The sequence below is a fragment of the Sabethes cyaneus genome, chromosome 2 (assembly GCF_943734655.1).
Source record: "Sabethes cyaneus chromosome 2, idSabCyanKW18_F2, whole genome shotgun sequence".
Classification (NCBI taxonomy): Eukaryota; Metazoa; Arthropoda; class Insecta; order Diptera; family Culicidae; genus Sabethes; species Sabethes cyaneus.
In genome coordinates this window covers 174,181,649-174,197,752 of record NC_071354.1, presented here as the reverse complement: position 1 = coordinate 174,197,752, position 16,104 = coordinate 174,181,649, and the positions used below count along the sequence as shown (strand labels likewise).

The 16,104-nt window shown below is 40.7% G+C and overlaps 1 protein-coding gene across 1 annotated transcript in view; it reads left to right on the top strand.

Moving 5' to 3' along the window:
• The window catches only part of LOC128737050 (T-box transcription factor TBX6-like), a 93,005-nt gene extending 77,578 nt beyond the window's left edge, over positions 1-15,427 (top strand). The window contains exons 4-6 of the mRNA XM_053831597.1: positions 4,059-4,326; positions 4,481-4,618; positions 14,612-15,427. Of these exons, the coding sequence (XP_053687572.1) occupies positions 4,059-4,326; positions 4,481-4,618; positions 14,612-15,427 (1,222 nt within the window). The remainder of the gene's footprint in view (positions 1-4,058; positions 4,327-4,480; positions 4,619-14,611) is intronic.
• Positions 15,428-16,104: the final 677 nt, after the last annotated feature.

Here is a 16,104-nt window from a genome sequence, read left to right as displayed (position 1 = left end):
GGAACCAGGTACCGGATGTTGCGGAACCGATGGTAAAATGGCCATTTGGCTTCTAAATGACCTTATTTTATTTTCATCAGTCTTATTTAATCAAGCCGATGTGATTTGATGTGTCGCAAGATGGGTTATCCTAAAATACAAAAATGGCCCCAAAACCCGGGTACCGGATGTTCCGGGACCAATGCTGATGTAGCCATTTGCCTTCAAAATGTCTTTATTATACTTTCAATAGTCTTACGTTATCAAGCTGATGTAATTTGACGTGTCGCAAGATAAATCATCCTAAAATTTAAAATTGTCCTCAAAAACCGGGTACCGGATGTTCCAGAACCAATGAGGAAATGGCCGCTTGGGTCCAAAATGTTCCCATTGCACTTCCATTAATCTTATTTTATCAAGCCAATGTGATTTGATGTGCCGCAAAATGAATTATCTCAAAATATAAAAATGTTCCCCGGGACCTGGTAGTGGGTGTTCCGGAACCGACGCAGAAGTGGCCATCAGTCAACAAATATTCCCCAACATACCTTGGGTGCTAGTTTTTGGCCATAGCTTTCAAACGAGGTAAAGAAAACGAAATTCGGATTGAAAATGGATGAATGAGAGCAATTTCAAAACTTGGGTCGTTTTCGACCCTTAATGCATAATATGTAACTTTTTTCTAATGCATTAGGAACGTTAAATATTGTAACGTAACGTGTCTTCATTGAAAGGTATCCATCGCGCAATTCAAAAGGAAATGCCCTTTCGTGCTTGCTGGATGGATTTTGTCCTTAATAGAACAAGTTATACATAACTCAAACTTTTTATTGCTTTTGGTAACAGAGCTTGCTTGCTGCTATTGTTATTGCCACGGGAACATGTTGGTACTTGATATAATGTTGTCAGTTCATAAAATGCTCTATTGCAATAAATTGGTTTAATTCCATTCTAATATTTATTTGTTGTGCACAAGTGTTTCCTTGCCAAAGAATATCATAAACACTCTTTTTGATTTTTGTGGATCATTACTTATAGGCGAATTGAACCATTCGCTTCTTTGTTTTCTCATGGTAAAATCGTATGCTGATGCTTGGTGTAAATATTCAATTTGCAAATTCTCTAACCTTTGCTGGGCACGCTGTGTCCGCACAACTGCAATGTGCTGCTCGAGCCATAACTACTATTATCTAATACATATAAAAATACTTATGCTGCCAATATATATGTTTCAATAGCAAAAATAAGCTTTGAAATAGCCAAGGAGCCTCGCTGTACATATGACACACTTCGTTCCTCACCCCGGCGTGGACAATATAATCCAACTAGAAGGGAGTAACAACCTTTTTCGTGTTTTTTCCTAAACACAGTCCTGTATACTTACTCTTTTCAAAGAAATCATTAATGTTATAAGACGCGCTGTATTTTATTGCAAATTTCTCTGAAGACATCACCTTTGAAAAATTACGCATTTTTTACGTAATTGCCAATGGTCGCGTTTTTGCAACTCAGTACCACTGTGCTGTGAACTGACCTGATTGGAACTCAGGAACCTTTACCGACGCACTACATAGCCGTTGTGAATCTGTAAGATTGACAGGGTATTTAAATGATTGTGAATGAAACATTAAATACAGTTTCTGAAGCGATTTGCAACACTTGAAAATATATGTACGTTATATCGAGTGACGTTATATCGAAGTTTGCCTGTACAGTTGGATTTCGAATTTGGCATGGTTCGATTTTGGCATGCCTCGATTTTGGCAACAAAAGTATCCGTTTTTGGCAACACAAGATATTTCTCTTTCAAAAATATGCTTAAATATCAATCAGTTTCCGCATACATGCTTTAAATGACGAAAAAATGATGCCCTGAGTATGTTCCTGAAAAAAGTTATGTGGTTTCGAACAATAATATTTTTATTGCCGTAGGACTACGCCTTACCGCAGGGTGTCGCTAGCTTATTTGCACCGGACGGATAGCTCTTGTCGGACTTTTTAAACATAAAATGGTTGCAATCGGTGATTAATGATATTTAGTCAACTTCTAAAGCATTTACATTAAATTTTTTCATATCGAAAAAGGGTCTCGATTTTGGCACGGTTTCGATTTTGGCAACATAGGCGACACGCATTTGTTGCCAAAATCGAAATCCAACTGTATATGGTATTCAGCATGAACAAAACGTGTGGTCTGAGAACTAACCAGTGCTAAAGTCATTTGACATCGAATGGCCGGATTCTACTAAGATTCAAATCCACGACCTCTCACTTGTTAAAGCAGACTAGGTAAACCTGCCGAGCACCATAAAGCAGAAGGTAACCCTATTACAGCCGTTTTTTTGGCAAGTAAAACGGAAGGAAATTATTTTTGGTTTTGTTATATTTGATTTGTTATGTTATTTGAGTAAATTAACAGTAAATGTTAATTATATAGGATTGTGATAGCCGCGATAGCCGAGCGCTTTTGGGCGTTTAAAATAGGCTGTTATGGCTGTTTCCCCAATTTCCACGTGAACAAAATGCAATGTGCTACAGGTTTTAACTGAAATAGGCATGATGGAATTTTCAATCTAGTTGCTTATAGTTTTCCACAATAAATCAGGTTAGGTTTTTAGGTAGCTCTAATGCGAAAGGCCATATAGTCGTCTATCTAGATTGATCAACACGAATTGCATCCGCACTTCCCGACAGTAGAATAGAACTCATTCCACGATATCGTTTGTTGCTTCTTAACAATAACCAACATATAAATAAACAACATTGATAGCAATCGCAAATGGGTCTGTCTCGGTCGTAAAGTGCGCAATATTATTATTACTTATTTCGCTCACTGTTGCCACTTACCGGGCAGTAACGAAATCATGAAGCGTTCGAATCTTAACAGCCCTGCCCTGCCGTGGTCCAAACGAAACAAGCCAGCGAGAGCGGCTGCACACCGCATCGTACCTATATCGGCTCACGGCGAGCTGGCACCTAAGAAACCACACAGAAAATGATGCAATTTTATGCTGACCGCTCACATAATGAGCCACCGCACACATGCTATCCGAAAATTTGCAGTTTCTTTCTCTCTCCTCCTGATACCGAGGTAGGTAGGACGTAGCTTGCAAACGAGCTGGTGAACCTGAAAGTTCAAGTGAATCTAAAACACACTCGAGTAAACGACCAAACAACCCAAGAAAATGAAGAGAAAACAGCAATGTACTACATCACAGAAAATTTGTGAAAACGTATCATTAAAATTGATTTGTAGCGATGAAATAATAATTTAGGAAAGGCCCCAGAAATTATACATGGCCCCGGTGAGGTCCGTTTCGACTCGTACCGGAGCCACCGGAGTACCGGAGAGTCAGACAGGGAAAGGAAGGATTTTGGTTCCCTGTCCTCTTTGGGTTTGGTTTTGGTCCACGCGAGAGTCACTCAGTGGTGGTTTTGTTGGTTTTTCTCCTGATTCTGCCGAACGCCGCAAGGGATTCGCTACGGCAGGTCTCAGCAGCGACGAGGTGCTTTCACAAATTATGCTCGTTTTTATTGGCATTTTAGGTTCGCAGCTTAGCAGCTGTTAGTTGAAATTGTTGTTTCGGTGTTAATTTTCGTGATAAGTTACGATTAACATATTCAATTGGGTGGCGCAGTGCGAATTGCGGTACGTTTTCAGGGAATGGACTTTCGTTTGAAGCGGTCAACAATTCGTTCGACAGGAGGTAACAAAACGAAACTTACTTTGATTTATGCTGTTCAAATATTTAACACTACTAGGTGATTGACGGTGGAATTCCACAAGACCACAAATTCACTGCTAACTAGCTGCGAGTAATTAGTACCTTTCAGGAAAGGCTCGTTGATGACGATCTGGTCTGTCAGCCTGCCGAAAATCGACACGAGGGCAGGAAGTGGGCTGTAACAGTTTCGAAAATCATCGGCTACATATTATTCGACTGATAGCAATGAATGGTACCTACGACTGAAACGAAAGACAGAGTGCGTGGTCATGGTCATCGTTTTACTTCCGCCTTAATTTCATCATTTGGTGATGTTTCTCTATACACCGCTTTTCCCTTGCTTTCCGCTTTCAGACGAATGTTTCCCTCGATGCGTCTTACCGTCGACGGTCTGGACGCGGACACCAATTATTGCGTGCTGCTGGAGATGATGCCCATTAGCGACTGTCGGTTCAAATTCAGCGGATCGCAGTGGGTTCCGGCGGGTGGTGCCGAACCACAGAGTCCGCAACGATTTTGTCTGCATCCGGACAGCCCCGCCCTCGGAACTCACTGGGCCTCCCAGCCGATTGTTTTCAACAAGGTGAAGCTGACCAATAACACGCTGGACAACAATGGACATGTAAGTATCTGGGTGGGATAGACTGATGGGGTCCAATAAAAGTTCTGTTATGCAATTATAATTACAACCGGATTCTAAGATTATCGTCATTATGGGGTTATCACGCTTTTTCTTATATTGCTTTAATAAACGATTTTTTCCCCGATCGTCACAGGTGGTATTGACCAGCATGCATAAGTACCAGCCGAGGATACATATCATCAGGACGGCGGATCCATCGCAGATCCCGTGGGCTGCCCAGCAAGCGTTCGTTTTTCCAGAGACTGAGTTCGTGGCCGTTACCGCCTATCAGGTAAGAATTCATGAGTAGACTATGAGTTGAGACGCCATGGACTAGTGAGTCTTTCCGTAAAACGTAAACGTTATAAAAAAGTTTTAAACCCAAAAATGTAAAAGAAACTCTGTTTTTTTAAATAGTGTTTTATCTACAGAATTGTTTTCCTAATACACATGAAATATCATACATTTAACTGTTTTGCATCAAGAAAATTTGAGCAAAACGTTTTCTCACAATCTATAAGATTCCATGATAGGTCTTAAAGTATGTATATGCAAGTAGGAGCAACACAGAACATAACTATTTGTAACATAAAGGACGTTCGATTGCAGCTAAAACAGTGTCACGAATTGACAAGAATTAACAGATATGAATGTCCTTCACATATGGTTAATCTTTATGCCGCTTATATTTGTCATTTAAATTATTATCACTTTCAACCAATTTAATGAAGTTGGTGACCGAAAGAATTACATTCATTATATTTACATCATTTAGAAAAAAGCATTGTTAATTGCTTATTGCTTTCGGTGCTCATAATGTTTGCGTTTGTTTAATTTACAAAAATATTAAATTATTGCTTTGTTCCGTGGGCCTTTTCAGCACACCTTTTTAGAAGAAATTAAGCAACGCAAGTTGCCTGACATTTTTTTACTAGGCCTAGATGTAATTTAAAACCACTTTTGAAACCAGCAGAGAAAATTGTTGGCTTTTGCAGTGACAAGTTAGAAAATCTAATATACGAGATTTTTCATAAAAGTTTTCGGATTTCGTTTAGGATTTTGTTTAAAGCCATCATTGCAACAATTCATCCATTTGTAATCTATTATATCGAAGATGGAAACTTGAAAATCTTAAATTTCGTCGTTTTATCAAGTGCATCCTAACTTCGCATGCTAAGGGACCATGCGCTGCAGTTAACGGCATATTCCAGAGAATGGATACAAGAACCAGTTTATTTAGATCGACATTCGATATCGAATGCAAAAATTTTATACGATCGTGCCATACAATTTATATAATGTGATTTCTGAAGCACAATATGAAGAAGGTATTGTTGAATGGTGGGCGGCTGACGAGCGAGTGCAATCGGGCCATTCGATGTAAAGTGACCTTATCATGGGCTTGTTGTCAAGCCACTCCATATTCTTCCTTCATATTAAGTTCTGAATTTGCCAACAATGAAGCCCATGATAAGTAAAAAGCAGGAAAGAAAAAAGGGTGAACAATATCGACACTTAATCACCGATGATAAACGGTTCGCTTACTCTATAGTAATACTTTAAAAAAATGAAGTGCGGAATACAGAAAAAAAAACTCGTGAACTATATTTCAATACAGGGTGTTCAATAAGTTCGAATACGCTGTAAAAATGTGTTTATAAAAATGAAAATACAAGATTTCCTTTTCTGATTGAAGCTTAAAGCAGCATTTATTGAGAACCTTTACGACATATTTGGTGGAAGCACCTCCCCTTTGTGCTTTATGACGAGTTTGAGACGTTTCTCAAAAGAATAACAGGCGGCACACACCTGGTCCATGGGCATCTCATCCCAGATTTTGGAAATGAGCTTCTTAAATTGGTCCATAGTACTCACTTTATGTTCGCTCTGCTTGGCCAGCATGTACGATCGTACATAAAAGTCCAGGGGATTAAGATCCGGGGAGCTGAGAGACCACAAAGTCTTATCGAGAAAATCAGTCAAATTCTTTCGACACCACGTTTGGACGATATTCGCCGTGTGGGCCGGTGCGCCGTCCTGTTGAAAGACGTAATGATCTTTCCCGTAGAGGTCACGAAGTACCGGGGCCACAACCTTTTCCAAAACCTCGGTCTTAGCACGCGGCTTTGATTTTCACGTTTTTCTCGATAAACACCAGTGGAAGCTTCCCACGTTTGAATACAGCCCCCCAAACCATCACCGACGCGGCGCTCTGGAACCGCGGAATGTTCATGTCGGACGGGGAGATGCTGGCCAACGTCGGCGTCCACGGCCGATTATTTTGGACATTGTGCGGCTGTTGCAGGATGAAGAGTTTCTCATCAGAAAACACGAACTGCGAAAGTATCAGTTTTGCTCTGTCCAGCCTCTTCTTGGTTTTAGCCTCCGTTACCCCGTGAACCTTGCGTTTCTTATACGGCTTGCATTCCAGGTCCTTCGCTAAAATGGTGTGGGTAGTCCCGCGGCCTTCCGGATCGAGCGGTTCATTTTTCGACGAATTCGCTCCCTCACCACCTTGATGGCTGCTGGCGTTCTCGCTGAACGCGGCCGCTCGGATCTGGCACCGTCCTAGGCCGAGCCCGTCTCCCGGTAGTAACGGATAGTGTTATAGATGAAATTCCGCTTCACCACGTGGGATTTCAACCGCCGAAATATGTCGCCGGGTCGCTCACCTCTCGCAAACAACTTTACTACTACGTTGCGGTACTCCTTCATCGTGCGTGGTAAACAAATAACAAATGATATCAAGTCGACACCTTGCGCGTCGGTTAGCCTATATATAAGGCTAAAGCTGACACCAATACCAATTCACAGAATGCACATGATGCGCACTTACACAACGATGAAAAATTGTATTCGAACTTATTGAACACCCTGTAGATCAAAAATACTGGTCGCAGTGGTAATGTTCATACAGAAAAATTGTTGAATGTAGTGGCAATTTCCTACATGTAAGAATCTTTCAAAGTACGCAGAAATATCAATTTTTGCCATGGGACTACGTCTTACTTCAATAGGGTGGCTTGCTGTGAATGAGATGAGGATGATGAGAAGCGTATTTTTTGTACTCTCGTCCAGCATCTTAACGACGTGTGCGGCCCGCCATAGCCTTTTGATTAATAAACAGCTAGATATCAGGGGGGGGGGGGGTTGGTTAGAACACCACCAATCGCCTTATTCCGATAGGTTCTAGGATTTACGCAATCTGCGTTGTATCAATACTCGTCATGCGCAGAGTAGATGTTCCGAGGTCTCACTGTCAAGATAACAGAAGCGGCAAATCTCCTCATTGAGCCTGCCTATCTTCATGATAGGCTCACTCGGCCAGTGACCAGTGATTAGTCGTGTTTTTTTGTTGAGCCTAAACAATGTTTGGCTTTTCCTGATATTATGATCTTTAAACCTTTTTGATTGTCGTAGTCCGTTTATGTCATTCCAGTTTATTGGATCGCCTTAGTAGTATTGTTGTCCATGGTCACTAGCGATCCCAAATACATGAACTCATCTACCACTTCTAGTTAGTTACCATCAGGAGTGGCATAAACCGCAGCGCAGACTGAAAGAAACAAATTCTCGCACGACACAAAACTCGCCATGCGGTGTGTGTTCTCCCAATAATTCTCTTTTGCTCTTTTGCTGAACACGCTCTTTCGTGTTTTGCGCGCACCAAGAAAAGGCAGCCGCATACGCGATGTGATAAATTTGCTACGTACTTTATCACACTCAAAGCGGCTCTCTGCGCGGATGGATTGTACACAATCCATGGGGCAATTTAAGCGGTGTGATTAAAAAAAACAAAACATTTTTACTGCTGCGTCACCTGATCCGTACTAATTTAATATAGACCATATAAATTGTTCAGTGCGGCGTGTATTTCCTCTTTTAATAGGGCAGAAAATATGTAAATACAAAACAAAATTTTTTGCGTTAATTCAGCGCATAGTGTGGCAAACGGCAGCGCCAAGTGTTGTTTGCATGATCACTCACTGGGCGATTTTCACTGAGTGCGGTCGTTCGCTCTCACTTTGATTTCGCTCGTACGCTGTGTGCATATTAGTTGTTGAAATGTGTTACCGAATCGCTCTGTGCGACAGGGCATAAAATTGGAACATTGGGCGCATAGTGTGAGCGAATGACAGTCCTGGTGGCTGTCAACGGTTACTACCCGTAAGAGGCGCGCAGTTGTGTGCTTTGAGCCTCTTCCTCGTTTTCCTTTCCTTGTTTTTAGTCCATTCCTCCTAGACTCCGCTTTCAGGCTTGGTTTGCCTCCATCGTCATGGCCATGATATCAAAATTATCTGCGAAGCATATAAGTTAGCTACTCTTACTAATAATCATATCTTTTATTTCGATGCCCGCTCGTCGGATAGTACATCCACCTAAACCCCAAGAGCGTTGTTGGATAGCAAGCAGGATAAGTCGTCGACGGTAGACGGTGATCAACATGTTTCAACCCTCGCAGTGTCTCGAAGGAACTCGCCAGTATTTTCTGAGAAGCGCACGAATCGTATCACTTGATCCAATGTAGCTCTGATCAGTTGCGTCAATTTGTCCGGAATACCGGGTTTGTGAATAATCTGCCACAGTTGGTCTCAACCGACTGTATCGTATGCTGCTTTAAAGTCAATAAAGATGTAGCACGTGGGCACGTTCTGTTAACTGGTAGAAACTGCGGAACAGTGGCGTTAACCCCCATGAAACCTACCTGATAATCTCCTGCGAAACCTTGTGCTAGCGGTGACAATCTGCGTGGGAGAGTGTCTTGTAGATAGTGTTTTCCAGTCGAAACGATCACCTATTTTGAAAATGGGACAAACACGTCATTCCATCAATTCCTCCGGTGGCTTCTCTTCCTACTAAATGTTGACAATAATCCAGTGCCGTTGCCAGCGTTGCTCGGTCATATTTGTAGAGGTCTGCTGGAAGGTAGTAAGTACTACTAGTTCTTGTAGATCAGGTGCTGGGACATTACTACCCAGCAAACATTTTGGTCTGTATAACTTAATTCTAAATGAGATAAACGTCAGCATATAAGGTCTATCAAATCATATATCATGCGCAGAAACGGCATATACATGCAAAAGTGGAGGCGATATACATGATTTAGTTCTTCAGATTAATTGATATGCCGACAAAACAAAACAGTTTATACGACTGAGCCGATTGACTGGATTGCATTTCGACACAGTTAATATAATATTTCTACTTTATCCTTCGCCTTTCCGCATGTGGTAAATGGCAAGTGTCAAAAATTGCATACAGAGCAGGCTATTTATAGCCAAATATTCGCCCTGAAAGTTAATGAGACAAAAAAGTAAAAGCTTTGCTGAAAGCTTTTTTCATAAGCTTCCAGATATTACCGAACTGTCACAATATTTAACTTTTTTGTCTATATCATTTAAAACAAGCTGTACTCACCTGGTTTAGAACCAAGAATCACCCGTACCGCAGTATTTGTTCATTACCTTTAAGCTACTGGTACATCAGTACCTCAATGACATTTTTGCACATCTTAAACCGAAGTCATCGTACATGTAAGCAATGAGATCTTATCTGATGCATTGAACATGTAAGTACGGATTTGATTTATTCTCATCCGACATACAAGTTTGTGTCAATTGTGACTGAATTACAGTGTCGTAAATAAGTTTGCATTTGATCGTTTATTTTAACGATAATGCTGACTTCATGGAATGCTATGCAGGTGCTTTGTTAGCTTTCCGTGGTACATATTGTTCTAAATATACATTAGAATACGTTATATGCATATTCATATGTGATTATATGGAGATAATATTATTAAAGCTCAAAGCTACAAAGCTACAAAAATGTTGTCTGTTATTTCAGACGCTCTTAAAAAGAAATTAAAAGTTATTAAAAATAGAATGCTGAACATTTAGATGCTATAGTACAGCTCAAAATTGCTTACAACAATAAGCATCAAACATTATTTTTTACTTTAACAGTTTAATGCTGAATGTCTTTTTCCAATTCCGCTTAACATTTGCATTTCCTTCCTCCTTGGTAAATTTTAAGATTTCCGTTCGTTCACTTACCTATCAGAGAAATATCTAAAAAATTATGAAATTCTCCTTTTAACATTTTTAATTTTTAAAACGTTACGTTACGTGGTTTTAATGTGCTAAAATTAATCAAACTCCTCAAAGAGTGCTATTTCAAAAAGATCTTTTATTGTCTTGTCAGTATGTCTTAATCATTATATGCTTGCTGGGTAATATTTAGGCGGGCTTATTTGAATTATTAACATTTTTAAAATAATTGAAAAGGTAATTGTAAAAGTTTTTCAAACCAGATAATAGTTTTTTGAATATTCCGCCACAATAAAAATAAATTCAATTTTAACAAAAGATATAAATAGATATTTAAATTTAAAATAAAAGCGAAGAAACCGTTAATTTTTTTTTGGTTGACAAATCTGCATTAAGAACGTATCTCTGAAATCTCTCTATTTTGTTGTTTTTGTTGTAAAGAAATAACAACAAATTTGAACGTGTTTTGATGCAAATCTTATTTTAATGCACCTAGAATCTCACGATTATCACTGCTTGTATATAAATTTAAAACGATGTCATATAAGATATTTTGCAAAACAAAATCCGATGAAAACTGTAATTAAATACGATTACATCTTCATGATAGCCATTGTTGGTAACTAAATCTAAGAAATCGTCATATGCGATATTTGCTTAGCATAACCCGATTATCTTTCGACCTATTTACGAGTTTTACTATTAATTCGTATATCAATCATCGTGTGCATTACATACGATGAAATTTACACAATGTGCTTACAAGATGTGTACACTTATACGAGTCCGATGTGATATTCATTTATATAAGATTAAATCTCGACATGAATATACGATATCTGGTTTGCTGGGTAGCTTCTATGGGCATTCCTAGATTAATTTCTGTCCCACCCCCTTCTGCAACTTCGCCATTAAGGTATTAATTGAAGAACTGCTTCCACCTGTCGACTGCTTAGGGTTCATTTATGATCCCCTTCCTTGTCCCTTAAATTGTCAGGTTGCGGGGTGTAGCCATTACGAGTTTGGTTCACCTTCTCGTAGATCTTGCGTGTCATTAGTACGGATTAATTCGGTTTACAATCTTTGTCCTCTTTCTAGCGCTTTATTCCTTAGAATCGTGGTTAACTGATTTCTTGCTCGTTGGTACAAGTACAGGTTGGCGAAGTTCTTCCTAGTAGCAATGTTCTGATAACTTTTACGAGCCATTTTGTCCTCTTCACCACTTGTTTGTATTCCCCATCAAACCAATCATTTCGTATACTCCGGGGCCTTTGACCTAGTATCGCAGTAGCGGCCTCTCCGATGGTCGAGCGTATTCTGCCCCAACCGATCCCTACACTCTCGAGGGTTGAACCACCTAACTCCTCGGAAGACGGCAGTGCCTTATCTAGTAATCACACGTGGTTGTCGGCAGATTACGATTTATCTAGCTGCCTAATGTCCAGTCGAGGAGGACGGTTTTGACGTACTTGGATTACGATTGATAGTGCACAGGGAAGACCGGCCCTCTATGAGAGGTTGTACGTAGGTCAAGTGATCTCCAGGTGGCATTCCGAATATTTTTACGTGGGAAAAAGGAGCTGTGGACCAATAGGCCTCGGGACGCTGTAAAGTTTATGCATCGTTAGTTGTTATCGTTCGTGTCGGTGTGCAGACTAGGTGACCCGATCACCGACCTATACATTTTTTCTCTACCGACCTGGGCGTTCATAACCACGTTGATGAAATTGATGTCCCGTGGCGGACAGTTGCCGTACGTTGCCTCCAACCACGCGTAGAACGCTTCTTTCTCATCATCAGGTCTAGGTCTTCGTACGGACAGTACACATTGATGATATTGTAATTGAAGAAACGGTTTTGTGTCCTCAATAGACATATCCTGTCGTTGATCGCCTTCCAATCTTCCAGTTCCTAGTACCGAGTTTCTATTCGTCGTCGTTGTTTCGCCGGGCGCTTCTCCTCTTCCCAAATCTTGGAAATAACCCTGTACAGAACAGTTGTCAGCGTTTCTAGGCCATGTTCATGAAGCTCTGCAATAACTGCTAGGCGGTCCTTATTGGCGGTTTTGTTGAAGACCAATCCGTGTTATACCTATATCAGGTGTAAAACGTTCCAGGCGTACCTGAGTTATGCCAGAACGTACATACCCACTTTTACGGTTACGATGTGTTTGTTGGTTTATATTACTTCTACTGACGATTAATAAATATCACGAATAATAATACCTTTCATTTGTTATTAAAATCATGAAAATCGGTTCAGTCGTTCAAAAGTTTCTTTAAGACAGATTGGCAAAACAACGGTTTTGGGGCACCCCAGGTATGTGTGGATGTGTATGATGCTTAACTTTAGTCTTCTTTTTCTCGAAAATTGCTGAAGCGATTAGTGCATGAATTGTTTGAAAGGTTTGAAGTAGATCTCCATTGAATTGATTCGCCGTTCGACAATCAGTTCAAAAATTATAAGTAAAAAATATGAAAACAGCTTATCACGATTTTTTCTCGGAACCGTTCATTCTTTTTTGATGAGTTTAGTATCAAATGAAAGGTCTTTATGCTGCTAGGTTTTGTGAAACATCTCATTAGAATGGAATAAGCAGTTCGAAAGTTATGCTTAGAAATGTGTTTTAACTAAGTTTCGATTATTTAAATGTTTCTCAGAGATGGCCAAACTGATTTATGCGCTATTACTTGAATAATATAGCCTCATATATCACCATCACCAACTGTTCTTTACTTGAACGTCTAATTCAAAACTAAAGTCGGGTACAACACATTAAAACTTCTAATAATTGATAACAATTTTATCCTAGATCTAGCTTCAATTATTGTAGTGTAGAGTTGGTATTACCGGTCGAAGTGATAAAATAAAAATTTGATGAATTCAATTCAAAAAATTAGAAAAAAAACTTTATTGATATGAATCAAATAAAATGGCATTAAACAAAACTACGCATAGTTCAATATTACCGAATAAGTATAAAATAAACCTTGACCGCTCGGCTTACGATCGCATGGGTAAACGATAAATTCACGACAGAATGCTTTAAAATACTCCTGAAACCACAATTTATTTAACTTCCTACCGCCAAAGAAACTTCGATGGTATAACTTCGATCATGGTCACGGTTCCAATTCAGCAATTCCGGAAGACGTACTCTTTTCATCCCTTCCCTAAACGATTTTAATTATTAATAGAACCAAAGCCGCCGCGGAGCGGCCATCTACAGTCGCCGAGCAAACAATGCGATCAGGATCAAGCAGCGATAATCTTGCCTCAAACGCAAAAGTACCGCCGCCAACCGTTCAGATCTCCGTTACATAATCTTCAAAGTGGTCACCAGATCGGTTTATCATTATACTTTTTCCTTCTTACAGTTTCCCGCTCACTCTCGAGCACGGAACGACTAGAATTTCTCCTTTTATTCACCCGACTGACTGTCGGTCGGCTGTTTGGTACCCACTGTGGCACTCAAGAGCCTGTGTCGTATTATAAAATCAGCGGCCATTTCCGTTCCACCCAGCCATCCCAAGCCAGTTTCGCCCCTTCACCACTCGCGCTGATCAGAGATGCAGCGCAAAATGCCGCTCCTCCTCTGTGATCGTAATGCTCACTCGACGTGTTCGATCGGATTTATTTCGGCGGAATGGAAAATGATTTTTGATGTACGATCATATCAAAGCTGAAAGGTGATAAAAGAACATGATACATGACGACATTTCTTTCGATTCGATGTTTTTTTTCTTCTCTCTTCGCCTTCGTCTTGAAGACCCACCAGCTCCGAACCCTTGATGGGTGCGGGGCAATTCAGCGGCACAATTACAAGCCGTCGGTTGGCTGCCTGGTCGTGGGATCAGATGGCCGACGACTGCTGGTTAACGTTTGTTGGTAAATAACTCTTTTAAAGCTCTTAATTATGATGGAGGGTGAACTTCTGATGGAACGCCTTTTCGGCGCTTTTCGTAAAAACAGGTTCTTGCGCTTCTGATCGAAGTAGTGCCGTCTAGGCATTCTGTGAATTAGATATGCGCTCTTTTTTCACGGAGCGTCAAATCTGCTGAATGTGGTCAAGAAACACCAGTTTTCTCATTTGAATAATCGAAACATTTGTTGATGAGCTGGGGTGCGTCTGTCTGGCAGCCTGGATTACCGATTCGATCTTGATCCGCTTGCCGTAAAAAAGACCGATCTTATCATCTCTTTCTTCCGCTTCTTTTTTTACTCTGTACTTGCAGAACGATCGAATAACCAAACTGAAGATCGATAACAACCCGTTCGCCAAAGGATTCCGCGAGACAGGTCAGTCCCGATGCAAAAGGAAGCTGGGCAGCGGTGGCGGCGGCAGCAATACATCAACGTCATCCTCGTCGTCGTCGTCGTTGTCGTCCTCGGGAACATGTGGCCAGATGACAGATGACGAGGATCGCAACGATCTGCAACAGCTCCACGAGTCCAAGCGGGTCAGATCAAACGAGCCTGATCCGCTGGATGGCCGCCTGTTGGATCCCCGATTGCTAGACGACGGCACTCAAGCCGGATCTGAAGCGGCGTTACGTGTACAAATGCACCAAATGCAGCGTCGATTTCCTCCCGGGCTTGCTACCAATGAACTGCTGATGCGCCAGTACAATCATATGTTCAACCCCAGCTGGATGGATCTAATGATACCGTTTATGGCGCGGAATCCCTACCATCCGACGTTGGGTCCACCCCACACTCAACCTCCAATAGGTCATCCCTTCCTGGCGATGGCAAACCGTGGCGAAGCACTGCTTCCGGCGCCCGTGAGGTCGCCTCTGCTAGCGCCACAGATCTCACCGTCCGAATCCATTCCGGAATCGGACCAATCGTCGGCTTTCAGTGTCACACTGCCCGCTTCGGAAGATCGGCTGTCGTCACCGGTTCGATTGGGCCCTGCGGAGAATGGTTCTGCAGGCGGCAGGTCACTTCCGGCGTCCAGTGCCCCGGCGGCGAATGAGTCTCGTGGTGAAGAAAATAATGACGACAATAAAAAGGTGAACTTTAGCATTGCTTCCATTTTGCTGCTTTAGTGATGTGTGATATGATGTATGTGGTGGTGAATTGTACAGTACCGTGTTTAGTCTGTTAGTGTGTATTTATGAATATTTCAAACTATTTTCTCTTCAGCGCTAGTGCCTTTGCTTAGTTTACAGTAAAGCAATCATATTTTTGTATGAGTATTCCTGAGATTAATAAATGATATTCTAATAAATTGAAACTATAAACATTTGTAATTTTATTCGAAAGCTTCGTATGTAATATGTTTAATATCATTGAAGAATTTCCCTAGAGTAGTATATTCTTAGCTTTCTGCTGCGCATATTCCGTAGATCCTGCAGAATATTGAAAATCGATTCAGTTTTTCAAAAAACTGAAACTTGTTTACACATTTTGTACAGAATATTCTGATAAAATTGTACTGCATAAGTTTTTTTTAAATTTACCAATGCATGAAGATATTTACTGTGCACTAAGTTCTCTTATAAATATTTCTTAGGCTGTGAACCATTTCGCGAAAGTTTTAACTTTTTAGTTAACATTTGACAGTTCGATAGTTATTTCTCCTCGAGTGGTTAAAATCAGTTCAGAATACGAACCATTTCATATTTGACAGATTGATAGTTTGTTTTGCTCAATGAGAGCATATAAGGTGAGGATGAAGATATGTTTCTGTAATAGCGGATTTGTTTATTCAGTCCGGGTTGAA